Raw genomic sequence first — 15,869 nt, 5'->3', positions numbered from 1 at the left:
TGCCTGGGGCAAAGGGAGAAACACCCAGTCAGCTGGTAACTCTGTACATCTTTTTCTTTCAGTGAAATTTTAAAAAATTATTTTAATTAAATAATACAAAATAATTATAGACTAGTCAGAAAATTCAGATAAGCCAAAAATTTAAAATATAAACCAAAAATAGAAACATAAAATCCCAAGAAATTCAGCCTCCTAAAGATCATTCTTGCTTAAAATTTTAGTGTACAGCCTTGTAAATATCTTCTCACATGTATGTGTTAGACATACACACATATATTTTAGACATCTATGCATTTGCACGCACATAAGTCTGTGTGCGGGGGGGCAAAGAGAGAGAGACTTAGATCATACTATACTACTTTATAACCTATTTTTTTAACTTTAATGGTACACCATGAATGTCTTTCCCTGACATACATATCTAGCACATCATTTTAAGGCCCAAATAGATGTAATTAACCAGTTTTCTATTGAAGAAAGTTTCAGGGTTGTTTGGGTTTTTCTGCCTTCACATACAACCCTAAGAAATACATTCTTACATATAACCTCTTTGTGTTCTCATCCCACTTTTTAAAAATTCATTAATCCATTCATCAAGATGCTATTCTAGGCTGAGGATATAGTTGCAAAGAAGAAAGGCAAAATCCCTGCCCTCCCTGAATTCTGAGTCTAAATTCCTGGAAGTTAGGAGCTTCTTTCTTATTTTTCCTTCGCAGCTTGGCTAGAACCAAGTGGAGAAAAGAAGCCAAACTTTCCCCCATCCCTGCCCACTGCTCATTTCTAGACATCAATCTCAGCAGCCCAGCACAGGGGGCGGGCTTGGGGGCAGGGGAATACCTTGCTAATGTCTCTGGGGGTGCCTCTGCCATGCTCATGACACAAGCCCGCATTGTACTGCGCTTTGCTGTAGCCGCGGGCTGCAGCTTTCTGGAAGTAAGAAAAGGCTGCCGTGTAGTCGCCACTCTTCATGTTCTCTGTCCCTGTAAGAAGGCACAGGGTACAAACACTCACAGCTTCCTCAGTGAACTTCCCCACACCCTCAGCCAGGTACCTACAGACTCCACATCTGATTCTCCTCCCTTTCTTTTTTTGTGCCAGACATTTTACATATATATATATACATATATACATATATATATATATATTTTTTGAGACGGAGTCTTGCTCTGTTGCCCAGGCTGGAGTGCAGTGGCACGACCTCAGCTCACTGCAAGGTCCGCCTCCCGGGTTCACGCCATTCTCCTGCCTCAGCCTCCTGAGTAGCTGGGACCACAGGTACCGCTAACCACGCCCAACTAATTTTTTTTGTATTTTTAATAGAGACAGGGTTTCACTGTGTTAGCCAGGAGGGTCTCGATCTCCTGACCTCGTGATCCACCAGTCTTGGCCTCGCAAAGTGCTGGGATTACAGGCGTGAGCCACCACGCCCGTCCCCAAAAGCTGCGTTCTTAGCCACCACTGGGGTTGGAAATGATTAGGAGACCAGAGACTACTGCTACCTACTACTCCGTCACAGAGTACTGAGCTCAGGGAATGAACCTGTTGGCTTGGACTTGGGTCTGTACCTGCAGCCCCCATGGAAAAGAGGGCTCGCAGCCTCTCCTGAGCGGCCTCATTTCCCAGAGCTGCTGACTGCCGGTAACATCTCAAGGCCTCTCCCAGATTCCTCTGCACACCAAGGCCTTTCTCATAGCAAATTCCAAGGTGGTACCTGCTCTGTGAGTCCTAAGGAGAAAATGGACAGACAAACAGATAAACACACGCAGGAATGAGGAACTGAAATGCTAAGGTAGGAGGAAGGTGAAGTCAGGCATGCTGGGACTTCATCCATGCAGGAACAAGACCCAGCCTTGGCCCGTCCCATAACAAGGGATCCCTACTGTGAAACACCAGAGGCTCAGAGCTCACCCAACACAAAGGAGAGGAGGATCCCTCCACCCAGGGAGATTCCAGCCAGGGCAGTGTGGAGGCTTCTCTTGCACAGGCTGGCTGAAAGCATGCACAAGGAAGACCACAGGAAACAGCCTAGTTACAGGCAACCTGGGAGTCGGGCTCCTACGTTGCCCTGAAACAGCAAGGAGGCGAGGGCGGAGGGTTGTCTTCCCAAAGGCCCTGTGCCTTCCTGAATCTCTGCCTGGGAGGGCTGACAGAAAAAGCAATTCTCCTCTAAACAGCTACGCTCGGCCTGGGCGCAGTGGCTCACACCTGTAATCCCAGTACTTTGGGAGGCCAAGGTGGTCAGATCACGAGGTCAGGAGTTGGAGAGCAGGCTGCCCAACAAAGTGAAACTCCGTCTCTACTAAAAATACAAAAAAAATTAGGCGGGTGTGGTGGTATGCACCTGTAATCCTAACTACTCAGGAGGCTGAGGCAGGAGAATCGCGTGAACCCAGGAGGCAGAGGTTGCAGTACGCCAAGATCACGCCACTGCACTCCAGCCTGGGCAACAGCACGAGACTTCATGTCAAAAAAAAAAAAAAGCTATGCTTTTTGCCCCAGCTCTGGATCCTCGATTCTCTCTCCTCTCACTGAGAACTATGCTCCTGGTAGGAATAGGCTCAGGTAGGTAGAGGTAGAGGCTGGGTGTCCAGTAGCCAGACTGTGCTCCCATCACGGCTCTACCATTTACCAGCTGTGTTAACTCAGGCATGTGACTCTAACTCATAGTGTCTCAGTTTCCTCACCTATAAAGTGGGATACTACTAGCACCTACCTTATTAGGTTGTTGCAAGGATTAAATACACTATATGAAAAGTGCTTACATTCACTATATGAATCATATTCACTCTCCCAGTTAAAAAAACAAAACAGGCCAGGCGTGGTGGCTCATGCCTGTAATCCCAGCACTTTGGGAGGCCAAGGAGGGCGGATCACGAGGTAGGAGATCGAGAACATCCTGGCTAACACGGTGAAACCTCGTCTCTACTAAAAATACAAAAAAATTAGCCAGGCTTGATGGGTGCTGACGAGTTGATGGGTGCAGCACACCAACATGGCACAAGTATACATATGTAACAAACCTGCACGTTATGCACATGTACCCTAGAACTTAAAGCATAATAAAAAAAAAAAAAAAAAAAAATTAGCCAGGCATGGTGGCGGGTGCCTGTAGTCCCAGCTACTTGGGAGGCTGAGACAGGAGAATGGCCTGAACCCAGGAGGCAGAGCTTACAGTGAGCCAAGACTGCACCACTACACTCCAGCCTGGGTGACAGAGCGAGACTCTGTCTCAAAAAAAAAAAAAAAGAAAAAAAACGAAACAAAACAAAACATTATTGACTCCCAACCACGGTCCCATTTCTCTTCTACCCTCCGCAGTCAAATTTCTGGGAAGAGTTGTCTACACATTCTCCCCCTACTTCTATAACACATAGCAGACTCGTGCCTACAGACCAGCTTACAACACAGCAGTGGACACACGTAAGGCCAAAACACCATCCCTGCATCGCTGCTCAATACAAACCCAGAAAGACACAATTCCCTGTGGGGTGGAAGAGTGTCAGGTCTGAGTCCCAATACAGTGTCACACAGCAGGTGACAGATATCCTTTCGTGCATTTCTCCTGCTAGCATGCTGGTCTGATTATCTGGTGGATACTTGGTGGCATTGGTCCCCTTTGGGCAGCTACTACAGATACTTTGGGCAACACAGAGGAGACAAGGAAAAGCATTCTGATGCCCAGGAGTTCAGTGAAGCTATCAGTGTGTTGGCCAGAAAACAAAGGAAGCAGCAGTCCCCTATGTAGGGAGATTACAGTTCACGCATATATTGCTTGATTTAATCTAAGACTCCTGGTCCTTCAAGATGCAACTCAAAAGATACACTGGTCAAATACACTTGAGGAATACAGCAAATTACAGATGACCTTTTCAGTGATCTACAGTGACATAAAGCTTTGAGACTTCCTGCATGAACTGTTTAACTCAGTACTTCCCAAACCCATCTAACCATTTTTTTCCTCTTACGACTTATAAACATCCCGGAGAACTAATGCTTCATGGAACACATCTGAATTGTCTGAATGTCAATGACCCCGGTTCACAAACAACCAGACATCCCCACCCACCCCAAACTGAGCAGTGTTCCCTGTTTACTGTCTCCACCGGACGCGTCTTCTGATTTCCCTGGGTTATCATCACTTGTAATGATGCGTTTTTCATGTGTACAGGTCACACAGCACTGTCACACCTGTTAGTTATCTCGGTTAGATTTTGATCCTCACAACCACCCTGTGAAGTAGTGGACAGGCAAGGCAAGCATTATTATGCTGGTTTTACAAATGAGGAAACAGGTTTGAATCAAGAAGTGAGCAGGCCCAGTAGTGTGCTGATAAATGTTGAACAACTGGCTCTCGGGGAGGGAAAAAGCTCTGCTTTGTGGCATTTAGCAATTCCTGTGGTGAAAATATTCCCACCATAGCAGATTTTAAGCCGCCAGCAGCTCTCACAGCCTGGTGTAAGCCAGCTCCGGCATTCTACTGCAACTGCCCAAGGGTCATACAGTAAGTCAGTGAGAGCTAAGTCTTGAAGCCAGGCCAAGGCTCCTATCAAACAATCTCCTAAGCACAGAAGAACTCAGTACCAGTTCCAAAATCCCTTCTCTTATCAGGCTTCATCCCCAACATGCTTGCCCACTAGAGAGCTCATACCCCATTGTTGGCTGCAAGCCAAAGATATTTCACAGCTCTTTTCTCATCCAGGTAGGGCTCCTTGGTGAAAAGCACCCCGAGGAAAGCTTGGGCCTGTGGTCACGGAGGAAGGAAAAAAAGGCATCTTGGTCACTTTCGGGCTCCACAAGCCCCAGAGACCTTGAACAGACCCTGCCAATGGCACTCACCTCTCTCAAGCCTGAGTCTGCAGCCTGCTTCACCATGGACACTGCCCTCTGCTGCTCAGGGTTCCACGAAGAGGCTGGGTCTCGTAGTAGGCACCTGGCATAGCGGTACTGAGCCAGGCTGTGGCCCTGGCTGGCAGCCAATTGATAATAAAGGGTTGCCTGGGGCAAAGGGAGAAACACCCAGTCAGCTGGTAACTCTGTACATCTTTTTCTTTCAGTGAAATTTTAAAAAATTATTTTAATTAAATAATACAAAATAATTATAGACTAGTCAGAAAATTCAGATAAGCCAAAAATTTAAAATATAAACCAAAAATAGAAACATAAAATCCCAAGAAATTCAGCCTCCTAAAGATCATTCTTGCTTAAAATTTTAGTGTACAGCCTTGTAAATATCTTCTCACATGTATGTGTTAGACATACACACATATATTTTAGACATCTATGCATTTGCACGCACATAAGTCTGTGTGCGGGGGGGCAAAGAGAGAGAGACTTAGATCATACTATACTACTTTATAACCTATTTTTTTAACTTTAATGGTACACCATGAATGTCTTTCCCTGACATACATATCTAGCACATCATTTTAAGGCCCAAATAGATGTAATTAACCAGTTTTCTATTGAAGAAAGTTTCAGGGTTGTTTGGGTTTTTCTGCCTTCACATACAACCCTAAGAAATACATTCTTACATATAACCTCTTTGTGTTCTCATCCCACTTTTTAAAAATTCATTAATCCATTCATCAAGATGCTATTCTAGGCTGAGGATATAGTTGCAAAGAAGAAAGGCAAAATCCCTGCCCTCCCTGAATTCTGAGTCTAAATTCCTGGAAGTTAGGAGCTTCTTTCTTATTTTTCCTTCGCAGCTTGGCTAGAACCAAGTGGAGAAAAGAAGCCAAACTTTCCCCCATCCCTGCCCACTGCTCATTTCTAGACATCAATCTCAGCAGCCCAGCACAGGGGGCGGGCTTGGGGGCAGGGGAATACCTTGCTAATGTCTCTGGGGGTGCCTCTGCCATGCTCATGACACAAGCCCGCATTGTACTGCGCTTTGCTGTAGCCGCGGGCTGCAGCTTTCTGGAAGTAAGAAAAGGCTGCCGTGTAGTCGCCACTCTTCATGTTCTCTGTCCCTGTAAGAAGGCACAGGGTACAAACACTCACAGCTTCCTCAGTGAACTTCCCCACACCCTCAGCCAGGTACCTACAGACTCCACATCTGATTCTCCTCCCTTTCTTTTTTTGTGCCAGACATTTTACATATATATATATACATATATACATATATATATATATATTTTTTGAGACGGAGTCTTGCTCTGTTGCCCAGGCTGGAATGCAGTGACATAATCTCGACTCACTACAACCTCCACCTCCTAGGTTCAAACGATTCTCCTGCCTCAGCCTCCCAAGTAGCTGGAATTACAGATGCCTGCCCCCATGCCTGGCTAACTTTTGTATTTCTAATAGAGATTGGATTTCACCATGTTGGCAAGGCTCGTCTGAAACTCTTGACCTCAGGCGATCCACCTGCCTTGGCCTCCCAAAGCATTGGGATTACAGGCGTGAGCCACTGTGTCCAGCCCTTTGCATATATTTCTATCCTCTGAATATTTCACTGGTTTGCCATAGACAGCAGTGGGTTCTGCCCTGCTATAAACCACTCCTCCTTCTCTTGGTAATAGCATCTAGATTTCCCATTGGGAACAACCCATCCCCTAGTGCTATCAATCAATGTGCTTGTGTTCTTCCTAACCACGGAGGTTCTTTCTCAGGAATCTGAACCTTGATCTGGTTGGGACAAGGAGAGAAAACAGCCCTTGTAGGTTTATTCTGACAGCAGCACTCTGAAGATACTGCCTATCAGCTGCTGCCTCTTGGGTCTCTGGAGTTTCCCTGATTCCTGTCCTTTCTGAGGCTTGGCAGGTCAATAGATCCCAATAGATTCCTTTTGTGCTTAAGTTAGCCAGAGTGGGTTTAGGTTGCTCATAACCAACAAGCCCTAACTGATACAAGTGATACCGTTAATCTTGTTTTATGAAGAAATTGGAAGCAGTAATACAGCAGTGTCAAGACCTGAATGCAGGCACGTCCAACTCCAAAGCCCATGCTCTTTTCATTGCCCAAACAAAGAGGAAACAGGAAAGGATCAGGGCACGGCCAATTCTCAGCTCAAAGCCTTTGCTCCGTCTCTCCTGCCTGGGATCTCTCTTTCCACCTCCACCATCAAAGCTCCCATCCTGTGTCTGTTCTAGAACCTTCAGACCACACTCAGGCTTTAAACACTTTTTTGGCACTTACTTAATATACCAAGCCTTTTCTACAAACTAAACCATTTCAAAAGAACAAGTCCTATCTCCTCAATTAGACTGTAAAATCCTGGAGGCAGAAGCAGAAAAAGAATGTAGAAGAAATAACTTCGCCTAGGGTGAAGGCACCATACAAATGCAAAACATGATTATGGCTTATGCTCCTTTTGTGTTCTGCCACCGTTCCAAGTGCTTGCTGAATACATGAATATATGAATGAAGGGATGGGCAAGAAAATTCTGAGAAGAGACTCTTTGCCCATCAAAATCACATAAAGCTAATGAGGGAGAAACCAGGTTCCATTCAGCCAGCAGTGAATTAAATAAAGTTGCCTCCCTGCTGCCTGCAAACTCATTGTCCAGGGTTGACAGAGCCTTCTGCCCTTGGGGAGAAGACTCAAGAGTGCAAAGGATCCCACCATCCTCCTGTTTCCCACCTGGCTCATTAATATACCCAGATCCATCTACTCTTCTTGCTCCCTCCTTTCTTTCTTCTAGACCATGCCACCGACAGGTTTTGTTTAGCTGTCACCAACAGCGCCTACCTGGTCTCCTTTTTCCTCCCTGGCAATCCTACAATCCATGTCTGTCTATATGGCAGCCAGAGAGATCTTTGGAAAAGTACATCAGATCGTGTGACTGCCCAAAGCCCTCCAAAGACTTCCTGTCTCACTTAGAAAATCCACACTCTTTACTGTGGCTCAGAAGACCTCACCTGATCTGACCCCTGACTGCTTTTCTGGCTTTATCTCCTTTGGCCCTTCTCAAGATCTCTAAGCTCCAGCCACACTCACCTTTCTTTTGTTCCCTTAGCAATCAAAATCCGATCCTGCCTCAGGATTTTTGCGCTTACTTTTCCCGCCACTTGGAAAGCTCTTTCTCCAGATTGAAACAAAAGTGGCTGCTTTTGTGACAGGTCTTAGATCAAAGGTCTTCTGCTCAGTGAGGACTTCTAAATCAAAACTGCTCCTTGTTCAAGTCACTAATACATTCCTTTGTTTTATTGTTTTCATAACATCTATCAACATCTGAAATTCTCTTTTTATTTATTTCTCAATTATTGTTTTTCTGCTCCCTGAGAATAAGGACTTTGTCTTGTAAATCACTGTATCCCCAGTACCTAAAATAGGAACTGGCAAAAGGTAAATGCTCAATAAATTTGTTGTGAGTGAATCCCAGCCTCTTGCCTATCTGCCCACTAGACCCCAGCAGATGCTGTAGGGAGTCTGAGTCCCCACATTAGAAGGCCTAAAAGGAGCCTAGTTATTGCAGAGACCAGGACAAATGGTGGAAGGGTGTCTGGAGTCCTCACATGAGGGTAAGAGGTTCCTGTTCATACACTGAGGGTCTGCTCCAAACCCCAGGAGCCTGTTCTTTGCTAAGCGTGGCAGAGAATGCTGTGTGCCCTCCAAGATCTATTTTCTCCTTCATACACAGTAACTAGTCTTCTCGGTGGCGAGGTGTGGCCATGTGCCTACATTCTGGATAAGGATTTGTGCAACGTCTAGATTAAAGGGAAGGAGTGATCCTTTAGCTTCCCTACCTTGCCCCTTCCAGCTGGCTAGAATATGGACAGGAGGACAGGAGCTGGAACTGCCAACTGTGCCTCAAGTTGGGAGCCAGTTTTAAAATGGCAGGGCACATTTGCATAAGAATGGGTCCCTGCCACGCCAGATTTGTTCTACCTACCTGGGACCAAATAAAATCTCCCTATCTGGGAGAAAATAAAATCTCTCGTTTAAGCCACTCCCTATCCTGACTATATCTGACCTACCCCATACCCTTTCCATTTTCCCACCCTCCTGCCTTGAGGCAGGGTCCATTTGGTTACCCAGGAAGTTGAAAGCGATGGAAACACTGAGCTGGAAGATCTGCTGAATGGAAGTCACAGCCTCCTCAAGGGAAAGAGTTTTTGATTTATCTTGTTCCTGGAAAAGAAATATAAAGACTTACCAAGGGATGGTTTACTGGGATTGCCGCCTGCCTGCCCAAGAGAATGTTATGAGGAGCCAGGTGGCCAAATCTGGATAATACCTTTTCACCAGTGGGCTGAGGCTGGGCTGGTTTTGCCTTGGACTCGATGCTGCCACTGGCATGCAGGAAGCCAAAATCACTGGGACCTGCAAGGGAAAGGCCAACACCTGGCCAGGGCAAAGGAGAAAGTTGTACTTCTTTTCTCCGACTCCTCCAATCTACCCAGGCTTTCCATCCAGCACCCTCGCCGGAACCGAAATAACCCTGAATCACCTCACAAGGCATGGGACCTCACAGGAGTGCCAATTCCCTTCACAGCAACCAACGTCCCTCTGCCCAGTTCACCACCACCACCCCCTGCCTTGTGCTGATTCCATGAGGCAGGGACATACCTTCCTCAGAGGGCTCCTGAGGACGAGCTGCTCTCAAGGAGTTGTGTGAGAAGTTCCGGGGCTGAGCTGAGGCTTCTTCCTGGCCAAGCCTGGGCTCCCTGAGGCCAGTGTGCCTGGGAGCTGGGCAATCAGGGCTGGGGAGGACGTGTTGTCGCAGTGCTGGAAAGAGCCAGCAAGAGTAGTCAGGTCTGGGCCAGGCACAGTGGCTCACACCTATAATCCCAGCACCTTGGGAGGCCTAGGCGGGTGGATCACCTGAGGTCAGCAGCTCAAGACCAGCCTAGCCAACATGGTGAAACCTCATCTGTACTAAAAATACAAAAATTACCGGGTTGCGGTGGCACACACCTGTAATCCCAGCTACTCGGGAGGCTGAGGCAGGAAAATTGCTTGAACCCAGGAGGCAGAGGGTACAGTGAGCCAAGATCACACCACTACTCCAGCCTGGGTGAGAGCAAAACTCTGTCTCAAAAAAAAAAAAAAAGAGTGATCAGGTCAGAAGAGGATCAGTGCAGGCTGATCAGGCTTGACTGAGTCCTCCCTGAGGTTTTAGAGGCCATAGGAAGAATTTTGAAACTCTTGTGATACTTCCTTCACACTCCTCCTTCTCTGTTTCCTTGGCTTCCCTCCAGAGGAGTCTAGAAGGGCCTGTATTTGTGCTGATCTCCCACCTAAGCATCAATCAGCCCTCTGCCTAAATTCTTCAGTGGCAGGGAGGCACCTACCTTACTCACTGTTGTAGCCCCAGTACCTAGCACTTTCTTTGATAGCAATATTGCCAATGATTATCATCATAATAAGGATAAGAACTAATGCTTAAACTAATAATTACTGCACACTTACTATGTGTCAGGCACTGCCCTAAGTCCTTGACATGCATTAACTCATTTAGTCCTCTCAAGAAACCTATGGGGTGGGTTTTATTATTACCCCAATTTACAGATGAAGAAACTGAGGCAGAAGGAAGGTAAAAGTGACTTGTTCAGGGACATAAGACTAGTATGCAGCAGTTTTGGGATTTGAACCTCTAGAATCTGACTCTAGAGCCTCAACCACTAGGCTATGTTGCCTCTGCATCATGGCACATAATAGGTGCTCAATAAAGATTCATTTATTGATGAATGACTGAGTGACTGACCAGAGAATAATTTAACTGGTTGAATGTGGGCCAGGAAGCCACACCCAGAATCTAAAGTAGTCTGGACCCTGCAGGGCTCCCTCGGTTGGAGGTGATGGGAGGAAATGGAAAGACACTGAGGGGTAGGTGTGGCCCACACCCTGGGTGGATAGAACTTCCCCACATTCCTCTTCCTCTGACTTCAGATAGGAAAGGCAAGGAGCTGCTGATGGCTCTTTTCCTGAGGTGTGTCCAGAGACACTTCCTGGCCCAGAGAAACTCCCAGTCCAGCCCTCCTGCCCCCAGGACTGAGAACTCACAGGAGCAGGGGTGCCACAAGGGAGATGAGAGGAAACGGTCCAGGGGACTGTGCCAGGAGCAGTGTTCTACCCGCCGAGGTCCTGCTGGCAGGGATGCCTGGAAGTGGATCTGCCTTGCCAGCTGCAGGGCCAGCACAGCCAAAGTGCCCTGGGAAAGACAGCACATTAAGGACACGGTCCTTCACCAGTCAACTCCATCAGACCTGGCCTTACACTCAAACATCACTTCCTCAGGAAATCCAGGTGGGGCAGCTCCCCGACTACAAACTTTCACAACACCCTAACTTCCCTGGAGCCCTGACCACACCGGCATTTAAACAATCATCTCCACAGTTATTTATCTAAGGCCTGTCTCTCCTGTTAGTCTATAAGCACAACATGGGCAGGGACCATGTATGTTTCACTCACCAATGTATCTCTGGTGCAAAAGTATAGCACAGTGCTAAAATATAGTAGGGACCTAATAAGTACAAACTGAATAAATGCTTGATCAAGTGACTAAATAAGCAAAGACTAAGCAGGCAAAAAGATAATGGGGTAGGTTGGCACCTAGTTGCAAATACAGCAACAGGTCAGAGTTCCCCATTAGGCTCTTTCCACTCTTGCACAACCCCTCCTTCCACCAACTTCCATTCCCCTAATCAAGTCATCCCAGCACACAAACATCTCCAGGTGTAAGCTTTGTGAAGGTGTTTCTTCTCTGACAGGTCTGCAGAAGACCTAAGCTAGCTCTTATCCCAGAGACTGCTTGGTTTTCCCTGTCTCCTGTCTCCTTATGTTATGCTTAAGAAGGTTGCCTCAGGGTCGGGCGCAGTGGCTCACACCTATAATCCCAGCACTTGGGAGGCTGATGCAGGTGGATCACTTAAGGCCAGGAGTTCAAGACTGGCCAACATGGAGAAACTCCATTCTACTAAAAAAATACAAGAATTAGCTGGGTGTGGTGGCACACACCTGTAATCCCAGCCACCCAGGAGGCTGAGGCATGAAAATTGCTTGAACCTGGGAAGCAGAGGTTGCAGTAAGCCAGGATTGCACCACTGCACTCCAGCCTAAAAAAACACTGAGGCTGATCCAGATACTTACTTGTTGCTACAGGCACTGCACACAATAGCAAGTAAGACAGACATAGTTTCTGCCCTCATGAAGTTTATACCTTGTGTTTAAAAAGACAAAACACAAGTACAGAGAGAAATAAATACAATAACTACTAATGATGCTAAATGCCAAGAAGGAAACCAATCAGGGAGCTACACAGAGCATAAGAGGGGTCCTGACAAGACAAGGAGTCAGGGAAAGCTTCTCTGTGGGGGTGACATGTGAGATAAGGCCAGAAGAAAAGGCGCCAGCATTGTGAAGAACAGAGACAAGTATCTATGGTACTGAGGACAGCTTGCGTGCAGACCCTTTCATATGAGCAGTAGTGACAGAGCACAGGGATGGCATTGGGACTTCTGGAATCCAGGCCTACTTCCTACTTCTCACTATGGGACAGCCCTAGGGCTCAGATCTTCTTTGGCAACATGGGAAAATGCTCCTCTCTTCAGGGTGTGATATGGCCTTAGTACACAGCTCCTCAGAGAGAGGTAACCCTGTCATGGAGACATCCCAGGCTCAGCTCTGCTGATGTCACCAATTTACAGATGAGAAAGCCAGGGGTCACAGAGGTCAAGTCATTTGTCCAAAGTACACAGCATGAAAGCAGCAGGGATGAGCTGTGACAAACATGAGAGTGATGTGTGTGTCAACTTCATTCAGAAGACCTTATAAGCAGAACTTTTACCTGGAGCGTTGCCTGAAAAGCAAAGACTCTGCCCTATGAGACCTAGTATTCACTACTGAGAATCTGACCTTATAGATCAGTTTCAACAGATATTTATTGAGTAACTATTATGGGCTAGGCTCTGTATTAGATGCAGCAACCAAGCAGTAGAACATGAACTCCAGAGTTAAATCTGGCTCTTCCACTTAACAGGTATGAGACCCTATGCATGTTACCTAATATTGCAGAGCCTGAGATTCCTCATCTGTAAAACGAAGGTGATATTTCCCTTGTAAAAATTTTGTAATGATTACACAAGATAATGCATGTATAATACTTTACATTAATAAATAATACTATGAGGGCGCAGTGGCTCACACCTACAATCCCAGCACTTTGGGAGGCCGGGGTGGGTAAATCACTAGGTCAGGAATTCGAGACCAGCCTGGCCAAAATGGTGAAACCCCATCTCTACTAAAAAACACAAAAATTAGCCAGGCGTGGTGGCACGTGCCTGTAATCCCAGCTACTCAGGAGGCTGAGGCAGGAGAATTGCTTGAACTGGGGAGACAGAGGTTGCAGTAAGCCGAGATCATGCCACTGCACTTCAGCCTGGGTGACAGAGCAAGACTCTGTCTCAGAAAAAAAAATAAAACTAATTAAAAAATAAATAAGTAATTTAAAACATGATGCAATGTATTATTATTTATTGTAAGATCCATGAAGGCAAGAATATATCTATCTTGTTCTCTGCTATGTCTGTAGTGCCTAGCAAAAATTCCTGGCCCAGAGAAGGTGTAAAATAAACATTTACTGAATGAAATGAGGAAAACATACATGGCGGGGGTGGGGAAAATGGCAATATCTACTTGAATATGCTCCAATACCATGGGTTACTTGTTAAATGGACACAGTGATTCCCTAGCCCTTGTTTCCAGGGTAGGCTGTATATCCATGCAGGATCATTCTCATCTACACTGAAGGTCAAGGACAAGGCTGGGGAAGGCTTACCCAAGATATGGCATCCCACAGGGTGTTTGGGGAGACACGGGCAGACATCCATTGGAAGGCATCCTTCCATCCATGGGACCTTGGACCCCCACTCGTGCCTGGGCCATGTGGACCCGACCTAGATGATGAAATAAGAGGCTGTCAAGTAGGGGCAAAGGGAGACCAGGGACTGGGCGCAGTGGCTCACGCCTGTAATCCCAGCAATTTGGGAGGCTGAGGTGCGTGGATCATGAGGTCAGGAGTTCAAGACCAGCCTGGTCAAGATGGTGAAACCCCGTCTCTACTAAAAATATAAAACTTGGCTGGGCGCAGTGGCTCACACCTGTAATCCCAGCACTATGGGAGGCTGAGGCAGGCGGATCATGAGATCAGGAGATCAAGACCATCCTGGCTAACATGGTGAAACCCCGCGTCTACTAAAAATACAAAAAAAATTAGCCGGGCGTGATGGTACACGCCTGAAATCCCAGCTACTTGGGAGAATCGCTTGAACCCAGGAGGCGGAGGTTGCAGTGCGCCGAGATAGAGCCACTGCACTCCAGCCTGGGCGACAGAGCGAGGCTCCGTCTCAAAAAAACAAAATAAAATAAAATAAAATAAAAATTAGCAGGGCGTGGGGACTGGTGCCTGTAATCCCAGCTACTTGGGAGGCTGAGGCAGCAAATTGCTTGAACCCAGGAGGTGGAGATTGCAGTGAACCGAGATTGCGCCGCTGCACTCCAGCCTTGGCAACAGAATGTGACTCAGTCTCAAAAAAAAAAAAAAAAAAAAAAGGAGACCAGAGGAGGAAACGAGTGGCAAAATGGCACTATCTTACCTGTCACGGTTAGGCACAGGAACCAGCAAAGTGGAGGAGGTAGTCTGAGGCCCATCTGGGCTGGTGGACCTAGGAGTCACCCTCCAGAGGCTAGGTCCCAGCGTACGGGGAAGAGCTGAAGAGAACAACCAAAACTCAGGCACCTCAACAAGAACCCAGGAATCACTGTCATCTGCCTCAGCAGAGGTTCTTAAACATGGATACACATGGGAATCTTTTATCTACTACAGATTCTAGGGTAGTACCCCAGAACCAATAAACTAAGATTTCTCAGGGTAGAGCATCCACATTTTTTTAAAGCACCCATGTGATTCTGCTGCTCTCCTATAGATGCCAACCACTTTTCTAAGATAACCAAACGTTCATACACATACTCTCACTAATGTTTGCGTCTCTTTGTCTCTAAATCCCTCCTCTCTTCACTGGCTATGCCTACACCATTGGCCCCTAATCGTCTTTCATTCATTCAGTCCACCATCTCCTGCCATTGGACTCCACCCCCTCCCAACAGTCCCACCATCTCCTTGGACTCCACCCTCTTCTCGCTAGGCCCACCCACATCTCAAATTCCAACAACCCCTGACTTCCCCGCCTTCTTTCAGGCCCCACCCTCCTTAGCTCTAACCCCGCCCGCGATCGCCTCGGCTGTTTCCTCGGTCCCGCCCCCACTCCAGTTCGGTCTTTGCGGCCTAGAGTGATGCTGGCCGCTGGGACGTCCCTTACCTCGGCCCAGGAGTCCCGGGAGGCGCCACATGTCGCTGCCGGCACCATAGAGAGCTCGCAGCCGAAAGGGCGAGGCTAAACCTCGGGACAGCGGCTTCAGAGGCCGCTGCAGTGCCCCGAGCGGCCGAGTCCCCGAGGAAGCTTTGAGCCGGCCAATTAGAAGGGAGCCCGGCCGGAAAGACGGCGCTACAGGGAGGAAGTGCAGGGCGGAGGCGTATTCCGGGCCAGCGGGGAGGTGACGTGCCGCAAGGGCATGGGGATGTGGGCCCAGGCTTCCGTGGGGGATGTCCTTGGCGTTCCCAAGCATAGGTTGGGGACCGCAGGTGGCGAAGCGAGACGCTCGGAAGCAGGAACCTTGAGAAGCGGTGCTGGAGAGACTTCGGGGGAGCAAGAGGACCTTGCAGTCCGTGAGGCCGCGAACGAGGAAAGGCTTCCCCAGGCCCTAGGCTTGAGGAGGTGGGAGTAACCAGGCTCCGTGGGCGGAGGAGAGGACCCCCAGGGTCCCACACGTGAAGCCAGTAGGCCGAGCTTCCGTCCAAGGCCACCTGCCTGGAGATGCCAGGCCAGGGCCCGACTGCGACGAGAAACCGCACGGGGCAAGGCTTT

General features: G+C 47.7%; 1 protein-coding gene across 2 annotated transcripts in view; it reads right to left on the bottom strand.

The window, feature by feature from the left end:
* Nucleotides 1–15,449, bottom strand: part of KIAA0141 (KIAA0141 ortholog) — a 22,130-nt gene extending 6,681 nt beyond the window's left edge. For both annotated transcript variants that reach the window (XM_011939719.1, XM_011939720.1), the window contains exons 1-11: nt 15,264–15,449; nt 14,541–14,655; nt 13,724–13,841; nt 10,951–11,098; nt 9,514–9,672; nt 9,182–9,267; nt 8,979–9,075; nt 5,830–5,972; nt 4,837–4,995; nt 4,649–4,741; nt 1,566–1,725 (exon numbers count right to left, since the gene is read on the bottom strand). In XM_011939719.1, coding sequence (XP_011795109.1) covers nt 1,566–1,725; nt 4,649–4,741; nt 4,837–4,995; nt 5,830–5,972; nt 8,979–9,075; nt 9,182–9,267; nt 9,514–9,672; nt 10,951–11,098; nt 13,724–13,841; nt 14,541–14,655; nt 15,264–15,294 — 1,309 coding nt within the window. In that variant the 5' untranslated portion in view covers nt 15,295–15,449. The remainder of the gene's footprint in view (nt 1–1,565; nt 1,726–4,648; nt 4,742–4,836; nt 4,996–5,829; nt 5,973–8,978; nt 9,076–9,181; nt 9,268–9,513; nt 9,673–10,950; nt 11,099–13,723; nt 13,842–14,540; nt 14,656–15,263) is intronic.
* Nucleotides 15,450–15,869: the final 420 nt, after the last annotated feature.

This window comes from Colobus angolensis, unplaced genomic scaffold (genome assembly GCF_000951035.1).
Source record: "Colobus angolensis palliatus isolate OR3802 unplaced genomic scaffold, Cang.pa_1.0 Scaffold183, whole genome shotgun sequence".
Lineage (NCBI taxonomy): Eukaryota > Metazoa > Chordata > Mammalia > Primates > Cercopithecidae > Colobus > Colobus angolensis.
This window is presented reverse-complemented; position numbering and strand designations above follow the sequence as displayed.